General features: G+C 30.5%; 1 protein-coding gene across 1 annotated transcript; it reads left to right on the top strand.

Annotated features, from left to right (window-relative positions):
- The first annotated feature begins 1,295 nt into the window (after window positions 1-1,295).
- LOC123221898 (cytochrome P450 89A2-like) lies at window positions 1,296-2,864 on the top strand. Its single transcript, XM_044644868.1, has one exon. The coding sequence runs from the start codon at window positions 1,314-1,316 to the stop codon at window positions 2,862-2,864; it is 1,551 nt and encodes a 516-aa protein (XP_044500803.1). The 5' UTR covers window positions 1,296-1,313.
- The last annotated feature ends 15,902 nt before the right edge of the window (window positions 2,865-18,766 follow it).

The raw sequence follows: 18,766 nt of genomic DNA, 5'->3' as shown, positions 1-18,766 counted from the left end.
TGATGGGTGAAATGTGAAAAATGCCTTTTCTAATTTTTTTTTCAGAAATTTTTTCTCCGTATAATCTTATTTAGGAAATTGTTCTAAACAAGAAAAAGTTATATTCACTTATAGATTTAAAATCTTGTAAGCATCGATGGGTCCACTCATATTAGGCCTTCGCGAGCACTATTGATTTTTTATGCTTAAATCTATCCTTTGGACTTTTTCATAATTCTAGTGAATCTATTATAACCACATATTCTGTTCCAAATCTTTCATGGATCTATCCTGCTGAAACGTTTCATTTCTTTCTTTAATTACTTCTCCAAGGTAAATTGATTCTAAATAAAAAACCGTATTAAGAGTTCATTTAGTATAATTTTCTTTATCCAACCATAGAGCAACATATTGAAGCTTTACATTATTCAACATTTCTACAAACTATATGTTCATGAAAACAACAAAATTAATGTTATGATGACGAATGTATAATTCAAAAACAAAAATTGTTGTGTTAGAATTTCAAGTTCATATTTATCTCATACTTTTAAAACTTCAGGTTTTATATTTAGTATTCAAAACTTTGAGTTTTAAATTATAGTATTTAAAATTTTAGTTTTGATTATATTTAGGATTTGAGTGCATAATTTTTCATGATTTTTCAAACTTTAGATTGCAAGTGAGATGTAATTACAATTTGTATTTATAAATGTGAAACAATTATAAGAACAACATAAATATTAATAACCACAATCTGTTTTTCTCAAACTAGAGAATAAATATAATAAAAAATTAAATAAAATAATAATAATAATAATAATTTAAACATTTATGGTTTGTATTTTACAAATAAAATAATATCATAATTAAAATATCCATATTCATATTGAACAAATGAAACAATGGCATAATTGAAAAATCATTAGTATTAAGATATATCTGAGCAGTTTATGCGTTAATATGTTGTACATGTAATTGAAATAATTTATGATAAGAAACGAGAGAAGGGTGTGCCAGAATACAAAGGAATGGGGGGTTTATATGTAACATTTTGTCATCGCCTCCTAATGACATTAAATATGTCTACGCAAAACATTAAATGTTTTATTCTTAAATTCATATATAAATTGCTTCAAGGCCAGCCCTCGGAACCTAGTTCCTGAAAACGAAATAATTGTTATTTTATATTTTGGGCTCTCAAATGAATAATTGGAATTTTATAAATAAATATTAATTTTTTGGACTTTTTATCAAGCAATAATTTATAAATATAAATTGGCTTCTATGCCGCCCCTCACCACTCAGTTTCGTCACTCTCAGAAAAATAAAAAATGGAAACCTGGTTCATCATTCTAGTCTCTCTCTCTGTTTCTGCTCTCATCAAAGCCTTCTTCAACCTTCTCAATTTCAACACCAAAAACTCCAACCATAAACTTCCTCCAGGTCCTTCCACCCTTCTCATCATTAGCAATTTATTGTTGCTCCGAAAATCTTCCTTGGAAGTTCGATCCTTCATCCGATCTCTTCATATTAAGCTTGGCCCTATAATCACCATCCGAATCAACTCTAAGCCAGTAATATTTATTGCTGAGCGCTTTCTGGCTCACCAGGCCTTGATTCAAAATGGAGCCGTCTTTGCCGATCGCCCTCCTGCCACCGCTCTTGGAAGAATTACTGGTAGTAATCAGCATAACATCAACTCTGCTGCTTATGGCCCCAATTGGCGCCTCTTCCGCCGTAACCTTATGGCAGAAATTCTCCATCCTTCACGGGTCAAGTCGTATTCACATGCGCGCAAGTGGGCTTTACAAATTCTTCTTGATTGTCTCAACTCTCAGTCAAAATCGATTGAGCCAGTCCGCCCTATTGATCATTTCCAGTACGCTGTGTTTTGTTTGTTAGTGTTAATGTGTTTTGGAGACAAGCTTGACAGCAAGAAGATTAAAGAAGTTGAGTATGTTCAGCGACGCATGCTGGTTAATTTAAGCCGATTTAATATACTCAATTTCTGGCCAAGATTGACGAAAATTTTGTTTCATAAACGGTGGAAAGAATTCTTGCAAGTTCGTAAAGAACAATATGAAGTGTTGATGCCGCTGATAAGAGAGAGAAGGAAGATGAAAAAGGAGAGATTAGAGAAGGCTAAACATGATCGTAAAGAAGTGAATGGTGACTTTGTTTTAGCGTATGTAGATACGTTGTTTGATTTGGAACTCCCGGAGGAGAAGAGAAAGCTTGATGAAAATGAAATTTTGAGTTTGTCCACGGAGTTTTTAGGCGCTGGCACTGACACAACATCGACAGCATTGCAATGGGTGATGGCAAATTTGGTGAAGTATCCGCATATTCAGGAGAAATTATCAGCAGAGATTAAAGGCGTTGTTGGAGATGAACAGAGAGAGGTGAAAGAAGATGACTTGCAGAAGATGCCATATTTGAAAGCAATCATTTTTGAAAGTTTAAGGCGTCACCCTCCTGCACATTCTCTGGTACCCCATGCTGTTACGGAGGACGTAATTCTGAATGGATTTTTGGTTCCAAAGAATGCTTCAATAAGTTTCACCGTGGTGGATATAGGATGGGATCCAAATGTGTGGGAAGATCCAATGGAGTTTAAACCAGAAAGGTTCTTGAATAAAGACGAAGTTTTTGACATAACAGGGAGCAGGGAGATAAAAATGATGCCATTTGGCGTTGGAAGGAGAATTTGTCCTGGTCTTGGTTTGGCAATGCTTCATTTGGAATATTTTGTGGCCAATTTAATTTGGTTCTATGAGTGGAAAGCTATGCACGGAGACGAGCTTAATTTGGAAGAGAAGGTGGAGTTTACAATGGTGATGAAATATCCATTGAAGGCTCACCTAATTCCTAGGTTTAAATAATTTAATTAGAATTCTATAGCTATTGATGGTCATATATCATGATCTTTATACGGAGGAATAGAATCTCCTATGAATGTCAATTTCTTTTGTAAGTTTGTACTTGGGAAGCATCCTTATTAAGACTAAACATGTTGTTCATGTTTTCATATTGTGTTTGTGTTATATACAAATTTTTCGCAAGTTTTTTGTTTAGGAAAACTGTTTTGATATTCATTTGTCAAATTTCATAGTTGTAATATGTAACAATTGCAAGTATAATTCAAGTAGATTTTAACATTGCTACAGTTGAAAATATTTCATCATAGCCAATCTCATGTGGTGAAACCATTTGTAACCGGTTGTACCTTATAAGAATACACATTACGTTTCATGTCAGACTTCTTCTTGAAGACCTAGTTACATCCTACATGTTTTATCCTATACTTAATTCTCCTGCATAGAGTCTATTTAGAATTTTATGGTTTCAAGTCATTTAGAAGAGTTTGGATTTGATACAACGTCCGTGTAGATCATTGGCTCATCGTTGTAGATGACCAAATGTCACCCTGTTGAGTCACGAGATACCCATATCTTTTGGGGTCATTTCATACTCAGCCAGACCTACATAACTCATGTGCAAGTTGAGCCAGTTCATTTTATTCCATTAACAATGGTGTAAACTCCTCACGATGTTCAACCATAATAGATGGCACATCCTCTTATCCAATCTGTGATACGTACTTTGTGATGTCAAAGCTTCATCAGATTCTACCTTCTAACCACTAGTCCTCTTGGGAATAAGTTCTCTTCCTAGGAAGACACAGATTCGAGCAACGAGGACCTTTTGCTCTTTCTGGTGGTATAATCAATATGTTTTAGTTTCCTTATAATACCTTATAAAGATACATTTTTCAAATTTTGGAACTCAACTTGTTCGAAGTCAATTTTTTACATAATATTCATTATTCCAAACCTTCAAATAATCTAGACTAGGTTTTCACCCAATCCATAACTTATAAGAGACTTTAACGAGACTCAGTTCAATATGTAAGTTGTTGTCTTTTAGGCATATCCTTATAATGTCATAGGTAGGTCTATAAAACTCATCATTGACCTTATGTAACACCCCTTAATTTTTATATACATACCCTTAGACAGAATATGAATCTAAAGAGACGTGTCAAACTTGAACTTTTGCTCAACTATAATGGAATTAAAGCATGATTAACACTTAACTACTTTCAACATACAAAAAGGTGTAATTTTAATAGTTGAATAACCTTTAATTAATGATAAATAATAACCATACATCATCAGTATCTAAAAGTCAGATCATAAATATAGTGCATAAATGCAAACATAGTCTCAAAGTGATTACAATTACATAATCTGAACATAAATAAAAATATAACTAAAATGCCCAATAACCTCATGCAATAACTCGAGTTGGACTGCTATCTCCCTGCATGTCCTGCTACTCATCTCATCTATCTATAAAACCACAAAAGGATAAGTGAAAATCACTTAGTAAATTGGTCATCTCTCAGTACCTTACAAGTAACATCTCCTAATTTAGTGTTCCATATCTAACTCATGTTGTGGTTACTAATAGATGTTTCTTCAGCATTCTATTATGCTTACTCATCACATATCAGTATTGATGTGCCTTTTATACATAGGCAACATAATTTCAAATGACTAACGCTTATGTTGAACTTGGCATATCTAATGCCCTTGTAAAAGCAATCAATATCCCAAGTGTCTTAATCATGTAAGAATGACTATCAAGTCATCAAAGATTTGGCTGAAGACTAATTCATCCACATCAATAATCATAACACGTCATCTCTTTACAGTGTAAACATGCCATATAATCATGTTTCATTCCCAAAAATCTAACCTGATTCATGCAACTCAGTAGGACAAAGCTTAGTCGATGAGGTTAGGCTACCTACCTTACTTATAACAATGCAATGATTTTTCATATGGCTTTGAATTTATGGCATTCCAACATTTTTTTTTTTATGATTTCTGATTATGCTCAAAATCTTTCTTGTTTGGTGTTTTGCATTTTGAAAGATAAGTGCATAAAAAAAATGCATCAGGCCTTATGCCTCTTTTCATTTTACCAAATAAAAGCCACCAATGATCGTGCATCTGTTATGCACAATCATATATGTCATTATCTAACTTAAAACACGTCTAGAAATCACCGGGATAATTAATCTTATCTAATTTAAATTTGATGAACGAATGAACAAGAATCCTCCCAAACATGCACGAGCCTTTTTAAGGCATAAATGGGCATCCACCCTGTGGTGCATATCCGTTCATGCACTTCAATCACATAAACAGAAAATAAGTCAATTAAAATAATGTCTTGTGTATTGGATTCAATTTGTTTTCCATTCTTTCTTTTGCAAAAGTTAATCCAAACTTCAACATGAGAAGGAGCACATATGTTTTCTTTCATTGTTAAGATAAAAAGGTATAAATGTATTTATTAAAATACAATGAGTGTGAATATTTAACTTATTATCATTTATTAAAGAAAATTCATACTACTTAACATTTAAGTTAAGCATAACTTTTAGTTCCCATATATAATAAGAAGACACAATTGTGGATCATATAGGGCGACTTCGGCACATCCTACATTGCCTATTGGTCATGTCATACCAAGGCCCACATAGCACAGACTTTTCATGTCGAGTTGGCCCATATAATTTTAAAGACTGACAACACAACCTTATATATATAAAGTCATGCCATATCGAGCTTTTAATATGTTGGCCTATTATTTAAATAATACTATTTATTTTTTATTATATAAAATTAAATAAAAATAACTTTTCTATTACTAAAATCGAGAATAATACCTCTAAAATTTTATTGATAATCCCTCACTAGCAATTGAGGAATATTGTAATTATATAATGAAAAATATTTAAACAAAATACAAAATAATTCATTTGCATAATGTACAATTACAAATACATGTACAATATATATATCATTTGCTTGTCCTTAATGTCTAGATTCTTGAATTAGTCAAATATATCTTCTGCACTAATTTTGTAATTTGAAGTCACTTTTCACCCAATCTTTCATACACATGATCACCTCAACCATGTTAAGGTGTAAATTTGATCACCTATCATCCAAATGCATCCACTTGCACTAAAAGCATATTTCGATGTGACAGTAGACATCGGAGGGGTTAGTAGATTTCATGTCATGATGGAAAGCACTAGAAAACTTTCTTTATTTGCTTTCCACCATGCTAAAATATCTAATTTGTTATTGTCACCACATCATTCCACAAATTTTGGATAATGATTAATATTAATATAATTATAAAACTCACCAAAATTTAAACTCTAACCTACAAGTTGCTTACTTTGTGCAGGAGCAACCATATAAATGACTTTCTTTTGTTTGAACTACTTGAACTTACCTCTGATTCAGAAGTTTGTGTCCATCTTCCATATTGTAAATATTTCCAATAAAAATTCTTGAACATTGTCTATTCTATTAGGAAGTAATAAATTTTCGTTAACAACATCTAAGCAATTTTTTACTCATAATTTTTCCCTAGGATCTAAAATAGTGGTAGCAACATAAAGTAAAGGAACTTGGTTCCAGTTTTTTCTAAATTTATTTTACATTTGTCTAGACATATCTTGAAAAGTATTATGATACTTATATTCTTTTAAAATATCATTAAATTTCTAACATATTATATAAAATTGAACATGTAGTTAGATAATACACACTTGAGCATAGGTCTATGCTTGTTTTCAAGGGCTATAACATGTTGATTAGAGTCATGAAAATCTCCTAGTCATAATCTATAAAAAACAGGATTTTCTAAATCATTTGGATGGGTATGAAATGTAAACGATAACATATCTAATTATTGATAGATGATCTTTAACTAAGTTAAAACCATGTTGTGTTATTAAATTAATAATATGACATACATATCTAATATGATATAATCTTCCACTAAATATAATAGATATATGATTCAACATTAATTTAAATACTTTTTTATCATTATTTTTTGTATTATCAAAAGTAATTAAAAAATATAGCTGTTAATTTTATATTCATAAAAAATATTAATTAATTTCTGATAAATTGTAACACCACTATATGGATACTCTAATGACCTAAACGCAATTTTCTTTTAGAACAACTGTCAATCAGAATCAATATAATTAGTAGTTGCACATAAGTATCCTATATCTTGATTTGTTGTTGTTCATAAATAAAAACTAATTAAAATAAAACCATTAAAATTACTAAGTTCTCCTACAATTTTTAATTCATTAATTCATAATTTCTAATGATATTTGCCTCAATAACTTAGGAATTCTTTTAAAGATGAGTTAAACACTATTTTGCATTTTCTATTCTACAATTTCATGTCCATCATAAAAAAAAGATTGGTCAGAAGCTACAATATATTTGATCATGTAGTCTTGCATTTTAGTTTGATCGTAGATGAAATTGGATATTTCTTTAACACATGGCCTAGAACCACTCAGACCTTGTAATGTATTGGTACCACCAACAAATCATGAATTGACAAAGGCAATTTGTTGTTGCCTTAACATCTTGTGTATAATTTTTTATAATATTTCATAATATATCAACGAAGATGATCGGTGCCACCTGAACTAGTATATGTCAAACGTTAACCATAATGTTTGCACATTGCCCATTGAATAAATCTTTCTTTGATTGTTTCCTCTATTTGATCAAAGTGATCCCAAACCATAAAATTTTACTTCCTTTTTCTTCCTGTTGAGTCTTTGACTGTTCCACTTTCACATGTTGGTTTTTAATAAAAATATTTTTTTTATATTGTACAAATAATCCCTATATAAGGCATTCATGAGACGAAAAATGGCTTCCTCCTCTACTTCTTCAAATATAAACTCCTCTTAAAAAGACATATAAGATAAATAATTGCCAAATTCCACACTTCAATATAGTTAAAGTAATACAAAATTTTAAAAAATATATATTTTTCTTATCCATCTTACTTCTATAATGGTCTATGTATGGTCAATTCATGTTTTTTAAGTTCTTTCAGCTTCTTTAACCACAATAGACAACATGAATTATCTAAAACTCTTTGCCCAAAAGCCAAAAAACAATTTGTTTTCTCCAATAGCCTATTGATCCTTATCGAATTCCACAAGTACTTTTTCTCTTTTTTCTAATACAATGATTTTTAGACAATGCATATGACTCTTGGTTTCCTTTTCTTATTGTTCAAACCTAAAAATTACATGAACAATTAATTAATTAGAAAAATAATTTTTTAAATGATAATGAGAGTAGAAATGAAAAAATAAGTAAAATTAAAACCTTATGCAGGTGCCTCAATTCCAACATTTGATGTGTGCTCCTCACAAATGTTTGATAGTCTAAACAAATATTTATACCAAGGACAATTTAAGGTAAGCACTACTAATATATCTTACCCTTAATAAGATATCAAATGATGAAATGATTTGAGTGCGCGAAAATTGTATCACTGAAAGATTAACATCAATCCTCTATTAAGTCTTTATCGGCTAAGTAGTCATGATGTCTTGTTAGTAACCACTCACAGTTTATGAATAAATGATTGACCAATTATGTATTAATTAAGAATTTATTCACTACCAACAATGGGTCACACACTACAAGGGAGTTGAAAACTGTGATTAAAAGGTAATGAGTTTATTACATATAAAATGAATCACACTCGAACATTGTTATGTCTAGCTCTGGTAATGAGTAAATATAGATCTAATCATATTATAATGGATGTCTTGATCATCATTAGACTTATGTGTATAGGATAATATATGAAGGGAAATATGGTAATAATTCTAAGTTTAGAGGCTATAATGAAAAATTTGGAAGTTAGATTAGGGTTTGATGCACAAATAATGAATTACCATAGGTGATCCCAAAATTGGTGTATTTAGATATGTGAAAATGTATTTTAATAGTTATGAATAAATATTAAGGACATTTATATGTCCAGTTAACATATATTAAAGGTTTGGGCCAAAAGTGCAAATAAAGTCAAGAGGTAGACCATATAAAGAGGTGTGAAATATCTTAAATAAGAAGAAGACATTTTTCATAAACTTTAAGTTATTAGACAATCCTAGGTTCCTACTCCAAAAGAGAGCAATGTTTCTCTTTAATTTCAATGGCCAAATTCAACCAAATCAAGGTGATCTAGAATCATTTAAGTCTCAAACAAGCCTTCATACGTGTGTATGTTTGTGGTTACCTCCATATAGATGAGTAGAGATCCAATTGCTATGTAAGGAGTTGTGGAAGAATTTAGGATGAATTTGGAATGGATCTCATCATGAGTGAGCTTGTAATGTAGGTTTGTTATGAAATTCCTTTCTCTATTATATGTATAACACCTCTAGATCCTTGAGGGATGTTTTTGTGATAAGAATTTTTGTTTTTGAGTTTTGCTACCATAATTACTAAAATAGGAATCACAAAACCCGTCAAAAACATGATACAATTCACAAATTAATACTATTACATCAACCAGATGATTAACTTTAGAACATCTACTCTAATAGATAGTCTATTTATTTGATGTAGATTTCTTGTCTCTTTAGGGTCTCATTTCTTTCTTGATAGTCTTTTATACTTATAAAAGTGATAAACGGAAGTTACATTCAAATTAGTATAGTTAGGAGATTCTTAAATATAATTATGATTCTAAGGATTTGTTCATAATTTAATTCAACTAAAAATGAATATTTACCATATCAAGAATATCCCATTTTGGAAGGTGGAGATAGCTTCACTTTGTTGTTATAGAAAAAGTTAAGAAAATCTTTTATAGTTTGTTGGTTTGAAGTGGAGCATTTACTCATCTCCCTTGCCATTTGACAATTATGAGACACTTCATAGGTACTACTTCGGTGATTGGTAGTTTGTCGTAGTCGTTTCAGTTTGATTCAACTTGAAAAGGCACGTCTTAGATAAAAATCTAATGAAGTGGTGAATACTATAGAACAATTATGTTTACTTGTTGGGCCTCTTTTAGAATAGAATAGGAATTGCTTATAAGATGAAATAATGACTTAATAGAATCAAATCTATTGTAAGTTAACAAAAGGACCATCTCTATTAAAATATTCTAGATAAGCTTTAATCAATTATTAGATTTTAAATACAAAATAATTATACAAATGATAATAATGTTAAAAATAGTAAAATTTAAAATTATACTTTTACTTAATATTCAAGAATAAAAATGTAATGGTTGGTCTACACTTCTTAAATGTGATCAACAACCGATTGAAGCCAATATCGGTCAACAGAAGTTCAATAGTGTGTCACAATCTAAGCCCAAATCGATTTGAAGCCCAATCTCCTTTCAAGAAGCTTGACCTATAATTGACTTAGGAATATGAAAGAATTTATCCTAAAAGAAAAATATTTTTTAAAAAACTTGTAAATTGATAGTCATAATTGAGTTTATTTTTGTTTTAAGTATTGTATTTAATTAACAATAATACAATAACTTTTTTATCCATCTCTTTTTATCATGTTCTTTTTCTTTCTTTGAAAGCATATTGGTTTTCTTTGCTTCCTTATTTGTTCTTTGAAAGTCTCGTTTGTTTTCTAGAGTATGAAAGTCTTTTTCACATTCTTAGTTGTTTAAGAGCTCTTTTAAGATGTGTAGGGTTTTAAGGTTTACTTATGCCTTTTTTTTTTTTTTTGTAAACTAAGGTTTGCATGATTCTTCTAGACTGTGACTGTAGGCCATTCATTGATTTTCGATATAACATTTCTTTCATTGGTTGGATATGGCTTGATTTCCTAATAACAGATCTTTCAGACTCCTAGGCCTTTCTTTCGTACCACACTTTCTTTTAATTGTGTATATAATTCAATTCAACCGTAAAAGCAAACCAAACTACTTAAAAGTTACAGTTTAGTTTAGTTTAGCTTGTAAAATAATTTGATTTTGGTTGATAAATTTTTTAAAAACAATTTTCAGTTTAGGTTGTGTTTAGGCAATTTTTAAATCGAATCAAACCATAAACTATATTTTTGTAAAACAAAAATGCATATATATAAAACTATATTTGACAAAATTTTTCAATAAATAACTAGGTGTATAATTAGTTTTTTTCATATTTATTTTGTCATTTGTTTTACATATATAAGTGTTTTAATGATGATAAAAATTAAAATTACAAGTACCAACATCTCCAAAGAATGTGTTAAAACATTACGAAATGGACAAAGTATGAAAAATGAATGAACAAACCTAGTGAACTACTAATAATCTAGGACACACGTTCTTTCCTAGGTTAAAAAGGACACATTTGCCAAGTCATGTAATAACTGATTCATTCCTCATTCATGCTTCTAGAAAATTGGACCAACTTAGATAAGGTCACGAATGAACGTTCCAAGTTAAGTATCAAACATTCATGACCAATTACATGTATAAACTAGATTGCTCGATACTCAAGCATGTGCAATCATTCAAATGCAATCAATGCGACAAAAAGTCAAACCTAGTGTATCGATTTTTTGTCAAGAAGAGTAACGATTCCGCATATCATAAGTACCAAACGTTCACCCATGGTATGAGAAATTAAATTTGACCATTGGAAGCCCTAATTAATGTTAACCTCAGCTAAAACTGTTAGTCTCGACTATCCGCATTAAGAGTGATGTCTATTTACTTGCACTTTTAAAGAGAAAAATGTCACTCTTGGAAGACAACTATTACATTTCCAAATCCAACAACATTATCATGCTTTCTTTCCACTCTAGCCTATGAATTGAGCTCATTTGAAGTTTAAAAATGTTAAACATTACATTGATACATCCTTAAGCTCAATATCTTCAAAGTTCAACTACTCTTACTCTATCACTAAGCTTACATTTATGCTCTTGAGAGAACACTTTGTACTCACTTATGTAAATTAGTCTTTGAGAGATATTTAAACACAAAAATCTTGTATTTATTTTCTTATGGGCAAAATCCCAAAAAACTATTGTATTAGGCACAATCCCAGACCAACTATTGTACTAGTTTCAAGTGTATTGGAACTTCAAGTAGCTTGCTTAAGGAAGTAGATGTAAAAAGCTTGCAAGAGAAAGTTTCAAACCACTATAAACACTTAACATTTCTAATCCCTCATCTCTTCAATAGTTGCCCATATTCATTATTGTATTAAAATTTATATTTGAGCAATAAAAAATTTTAAAGATCCTATTCGCCCTTTACACTAGGATCATTTTAGCTATCAAAGGGTTTTTCAATTGATACCAAAGTTTGAGCTTTAGTTTTTCATTAAAATCTCATGAATTTTAAAGTCAAAGATCATATTAAAATGGCCAGCATATCTAGACCCATTCTTGTTAAAAGTTAATGCACAAATAGGCCTCCATTGTCTACTGACACTAATTACATACAATGGAAAATTAAAATGAGATTGCATATTAGGTGCATTGATTTTAAACTTGAAAATTATAAAATATAAAGACTTAGTTCCTAGAGATCCTAGAACAAATGAAACTAAGGATGAAGGAAATTATAATAAAGAAGATGAAAAAATGTTTAGTTTAAATGCTAAAGTCATTAATAAATTGTTTTGTGCTCTTAATGCCATATAATTTAATAGAGTATCAGCTTGTGAATCAGCAAAAGAGGTTTGGACTATTCTCCAAACAACACATGAAGGCACAAGTCAAGTTAAGGAATAAAAAATCGAGCTAGTATTTTATGAGTATGAACTATTTGAGATGATATCAGAGGAAAACATCACGGATATGTACAAACAATTCTCAAACCTTGTAAATGATTTAAAAGGACTACAAAAATGATTTGAGACCATAGAGTTGGTAAAGAAAATCTCAAGGTCATTACCGGACTATTGGATGATGAAAGTGACCGCAATTAAGGAGTTCATGGATTTGAGCAAGATAGGTATGGACAAACTCATATGAAGCCTCTTCACTTTTAAGATGAAAAGGAAACCATAAAAGGAGAAGTCAAGGCTAAAAGGGATATAGCCATGAAAGTAGTATATGAGAAATAAGATAATGGAAACTCTTCAATAGATAAGGATGATATAAGCCTTCTTGCAAGGAAATTTAATAAATTTCTCTCAAGGTTAAAAGCAACCAGGGGAGAAGTTTTTTAAGGCCAAAGGGAAAAAAGGATGGTGACAAAGGGAACAATAAAGTGATATGCTACGAATGCAATAAATCAGGTTGTATTTACTAAGATTGCCTTTTGAGAAAGAATAATAAGGACAAAAAAGAGAAGAGATTCAAAAAAAGTCTTTGCCACCGCTTAGAGAGGAAGTGATGACTCAAGCGATAAAAGTTAGTCGGAGGAAAAAAGGGCTAACATTTGCTTCATGGCTAAAAATGATTCGGAGGATGAGATGAATGAATCCAACTAATACTCCTTAAATGAACTTCAAGATACATTTGACTTACTTATTGATGAATCTGAATGCTTGAGAACAAAAAAAAATCATTAAAAAAACAATTAGCTTGCATCAAAAATGATTTTGAAACACTTTCACATAAGCATAATAGTTTAAAGAATTAGAATGTATTAAAAATGAAAATAAGGAGTCGAAAAGGAAAGTGTCTAGTTCAAATGAAATGCTTGATTCAAAATATGCACTAAAAGATTAGATGAGATGCTTACATCTCAAAGTAGTAGTTTAAACAAAGAAGAATTAGTCTATTAAAGAACCTTCATGCATTGCACATGAAATGTAAATTTTGTTCATTTGTTAGGCATGTGACTAGACAATGTCCAATTAGAAACGACAAACCTTTCAAGATTAAGAATGTTTGGGTTCTTAAGAGGATATTGAAGGCTAACAATATTGGACCAAAAACCATTTGGGTACCAAAGGTAAATAAATGAATTTGCTTTATAGGTTTGCCTTAAATCAAAGATGAAGTCATCTACCAAGTGGTACTTAGACAGCGAATGTTCAAGACATATGAAAGGAGATAGGAGTTTGCTCTGCTCATTTAAAGCTAAAGATAAAGGAAACGTTAACTTTGGTGACAACTCCAAAGGAAAGGTTATCAACATCAACACCATAGGTAATTCTTTTTTTCCAAATCAATGATATTTTACTTGTTTATGTGACAAGGGCTTCAAAATTAGCTTTTATTCTTTGTGTTGTAAAATTGTTGATGCAAACACAAATGTCATTATATTAATAGGTCATAATAGGCATTCTAATGTATATAACATAGATTTACATGATATTGCATCTAGAGATTTGTTTTTCATGTCAACTGAGGAAGAAAACATGTGGCTATGACATAAGGGATTAGGACATGCAATAATTGATGTTTTACAAAAACTTTCAAAAAGAAATTTGGTGAAGGGTATGACAAAACTCATTTTCAAAAAAGATCGTATGTGTAATATTTGTATGAAACGAAAACAAATTAGAATTTATTTTAAACATAAAAATTATGTTTTAACTTCTAAACCCCTTTAACTCTTATATATGGATTTGAGTGGACCATCTATAACTACAAGTCTAAATGGAAAGCATTATTTCTTTGTAATCGATGATGATTTTTCAAGATTTACTTAAGTCTTACTTCTTGCTCATAAAAATGATAAATTTAAAAATTATGTCATTCATTAAGAAATTGCAAAACCAAGTTATGCAATAACTAACATTAGGAGTGATCACCGTAAAGAATTTGAAAACTCTAATTTTAAATCATCTTATGATGAGCATGTTATTGAGCACAATTTTTTGGCATCTAAGACTCCTCAACAAAATGTAGTTATTACAGGGAGAAATAATATATTTGTAGAAATGGCTAGGACCATGTTATGTGAGTATGATTTGCCAAGATATTTTTGGGTTAAACCCATTAACACATCATGTTATATCGTAAATAGGCTCATAATTAAACCAATCCTTAAGATAACTCATACTGCTTATGAGTTATTTTAAGGTAAAAGGTCTAACATTTCATTTTTTCATCTCTTTGGTTGCAAATGTTTTGTGCTTAACAATGGAAATAATAACTTAGGAAATTTTGATGCCAAGTTAACGAAGACAATTTTCCTTGGTTACTTTTTTTCACCTCCAGAGCATGTAGAATCTTCAACAAGAAAACTCTTTTGGTTGAAAAATCTAAACATCTGGTATTTAATAAGTCTTTTAAGTGCGTAGATAATTGAAATAAAGATAAGGTCATTGAACTTATAGAGGATCTACAAATTAAAGAAACCTCACAACCAAAAAAAGAAATAGATCATCAAAATGAGGTTAAGGAGCAAGAAGACTAACATATGCAACCTTAAGAACCAAAAAGGGAGACTGCATATCCAAAGGTAAAGGATGAGGTAAAAAAAGGTAAAATTATTGGAGATCCTACCTAAGGAGTAAGAACAAGAGCTTAACTAAGGAACACATGTAATTTTCTAACATTTTTGTCACAAATGGAGCCAAAGAAGGTGAAGGAAACTTTTGAAGATGAAAGTTGGGTGTTAATGATGCAAGAAAAGTTAAACCAATTTGAGAGGAAAAAGGTATAAGAGCTAGTTTCAAGGCCAATGAATTATTCCACCATTGACACAAAATGGGTATATCGAAATAAGTTAGATTAAACCAGTGTTGTGAGAAACAAGACTAGACTAGTTGTCAAAGACTACTCTCAAGAGAAAGATATTGATGATGATAAAACATACGCTCTTGTAGCTAAATTAGAAGTAATTAGGATATTAGTTGCTTATATGCATGTCATCTTGATTTTAAACTTTTTCAAATGGATGTAAAAAGTGTGTTTTTAAATGATTTTACTCAATAGGAGGTATATGTTTAACAACCTCTTGATTTTGAAAGTAATGAATTTCTAAACCATGTTTTTAAATTAACTAAAGACCTTATGTTTTAAAACAAGCTCCTACAGTTTGGTATGAAAGGCTTAGCAACTTTTTTATTGAAAATGGTTTTACAAAAGGCAAGGTGGATATCATCTTATTTATCAAAAAACATAAGATATTTTAATTGTATAAATTTATGTTGATGACATCATCTTCAATGTTATTAATAAATCTCTATGTAGAGAAATTTCTAAGATGACACAGAGAGAGCTCAACTACTTCCTTGGACTTTAAATCAAAGTGTATAAATTGTGCTTGTGTGTGAATTGTTTTATATGTCATATAACACTTAATACAGGTTCAAATCAAATCAATTCAAACTTATATTTAAAGTTAAGCGAACCTCAAATCGTATTGAATGTTCTCAAATAAGTCGAAATATCTAAGATTTGTGTCTTGAAGTATTTTTATCCTCGTAAAATTGCATAATTTTTTTAAAAAACTAGATTTCAACCCAGAAACGAATATTTGCTTTGCATGAACGAATGTTTATTAAATCAATCAGTCGGATTTTAAATTTTGTCATTTGTTTTTATCGAAGTAACAAACGTTACTTCAACATTAACTTTGTTTTTTAAATTTTCAATTTTTTTTTCAAAAGGAATGAATGTTCATGGTATGAACGAATATTCATAATTGGAATTTTTACTTTTAAAAACACGAGCAAACAAACATTCATCTTTAAAATGGAATGTCCGTCCCAATGATACTATAAATTAAAACCTAATTTCTTTTCATTCATTTTCACACAAAAACCTTAAAGCTCTTTGTTCCTTCTCTCAATCGTCAACTATTTTCAACCAGAATCACCATTTTCTTGATTTCTCTACAATACTATATTGTCAATATCAACATTCCTAATCTCAGGTTACCTCAATTTTGCTCCAATCTCTTCAAATCAAAGCAAGTTCGTGGGTTTAAATGGCTTTAAGGAAGAAGAGCACAACGAATAGTTAATGATCTCACTGCATCAAAACATCTCTCTATGATATTATGATTCGGGATAATGAGGAAAAATGCTTGAAAAACATTCATATCAAGTTATAATTATTGGTCATTGTCTATTTATATCCATATTGGAAAAATTAACCATTGCAAATAATTTGATGGATATTGTTAGACGTATGTGGTGGGAAAATTTTTTTTTTTTTTTGAAAGATTGAATGCATATAAAAATTTAGTATATGAGTTTCATAGTTTGTTTAGGTTGAAAACAAATTAAAGAAATAATATTTTAGATTATGATATGCATTTTTGATTGCATAAGGACAATTATGTTGTAACACCTCAACTGTTAGCAGAGTAGTTGGATTATGACTGTGGGGGTATCTTGAATGCACCCTCAACTTTTACTTCAGTTGAAGCCCAAGTAGAGTTAGGTGAGCAAGAATTGTATAACCCACGCACTTCTAAGTGGACCAAGTTAACAAGCCTTGTTTTAAGAATGTTGCATCAAATTATCTCCTTTACTTTGAATGCTCAAAAGAAGTCTAACCAGCAAATAACTGTTCAAGCCATGATTTTGATGTATGTTGCTATGAATCAAATCCAAGCTTATACAACTTGTTGGTTGATTGGTCAGTTTTACTACATTAAGAATGATAAGTTTGATATTCATTTTGGTATGACTATAACTTTCATTGTTCTAAATTTGGGTATAAACTTGGATGACGAAGAAACTAAGCACATAATACATTTCCAAGATAATGATTTGTTCATAGCTTGGTCTTTAAAGAAGATGGAGATGATCGAGAAAGCTAAGAGTGGTGGTTAAAAATTAAAGGAAGATAGACTAAGAAAAAGAGCTCAAAATGCACATCAACAAGCTCCTCTAGAAGAAAAAGCACCACTAGCCTCTAAAATGCTTAACAAGATGCTTTCAAATGTTCAACCCCTTAAGAACATAAGGCTCCTCTTATTCCTATCTATGAATTTTTGAAACTATATCAGGCAAAAAAACAACCAAGAATGGAGGAAAAAGTTGAGGACCCATTCCAAAGGATTGATCAACAACTTGCTCATACAATAAATTTTTTGAGCTAAAGGTTTCAAGCAATGCATCTTCATTTTAAGAGCATGGAAGGACGGATTCAAGGGGTTGAAGAAGAAACAAGTAGGTTGCCTAAAATTGTCACCAATGAGGATGCTCACCAACAACAAACGAATCAAAAGGTTAAGAACATCCTTGACAGGTAGCCTTGATCAAGCATATCATTCATGCTTTATATAGTTTTCGTGTTTTTGCATAGTTTAATTACATTTGCATATTTTACACTTGAACAATGCTTTTGAGGCACATTTTGCATTATACTGACTATTTTTGTTTCTTTTTTTTATGATGTATCTCTTTAGCTTAGGATGATTTTGACCCCTAGGCATTAGTTTGGCTCACTCATATAAATGCTTAAATCATATACTAATGAAGTTCATATTACCTATCTTAATGATTCTTGTATATCTTAATGCTTGTTGACATTGGTTATGTTGTTGAGATTGATTGAATACTTGTGATGCTTGGTTGATTGGGTTGGTAAAATCTTACTTGAGAAACGTTTGATTGAGATAAATGATTATATTGAAGTGTTTTTATATAATTTTTGTTTGATGACAAAAAGGGGAAGAAGGATAAATAGAAGACACCATGCCAAAATTTTTAAAAATTTTGTCAAAAGTAACTTGACTTAACACTAATCTTGGTAAATGCATTTGACAAAAAGTGTAAAGGGGAGTTGGATCCCTAAGTGTTTTGATGATAATAAAAACTTAAGTTACAAGCACAAACGTGTCCAAAGAATGTGTTAAAAACATTACGAAAGGGACAAAATGTGAAAAATGCGAAGACAAACCCAATGAATGACCAGTAATCCAAGACAAACATTTATTCCTAGGCAAAAAATTACACGTTCATCAAGTCATGCAATAACTTGTTCGCTCCTTGTTCACGTTTCTAGAAAATTGGACCAACTCAGAT

This window comes from Mangifera indica, chromosome 7 (assembly GCF_011075055.1).
Source record: "Mangifera indica cultivar Alphonso chromosome 7, CATAS_Mindica_2.1, whole genome shotgun sequence".
In the NCBI taxonomy this organism is placed as follows: domain Eukaryota; kingdom Viridiplantae; phylum Streptophyta; class Magnoliopsida; order Sapindales; family Anacardiaceae; genus Mangifera; species Mangifera indica.
Note: the sequence above shows the minus strand (reverse complement) of the source record. Positions and strands in the feature narration are given on the sequence as shown.

Coding starts and splice junctions, on each gene's coding strand:
- LOC123221898 (XM_044644868.1), top strand. CDS start 1,314: ATGGAAACCTGGTTCATCATTCTAGTCTCTCTCTCTGTTTCTGCTCTC.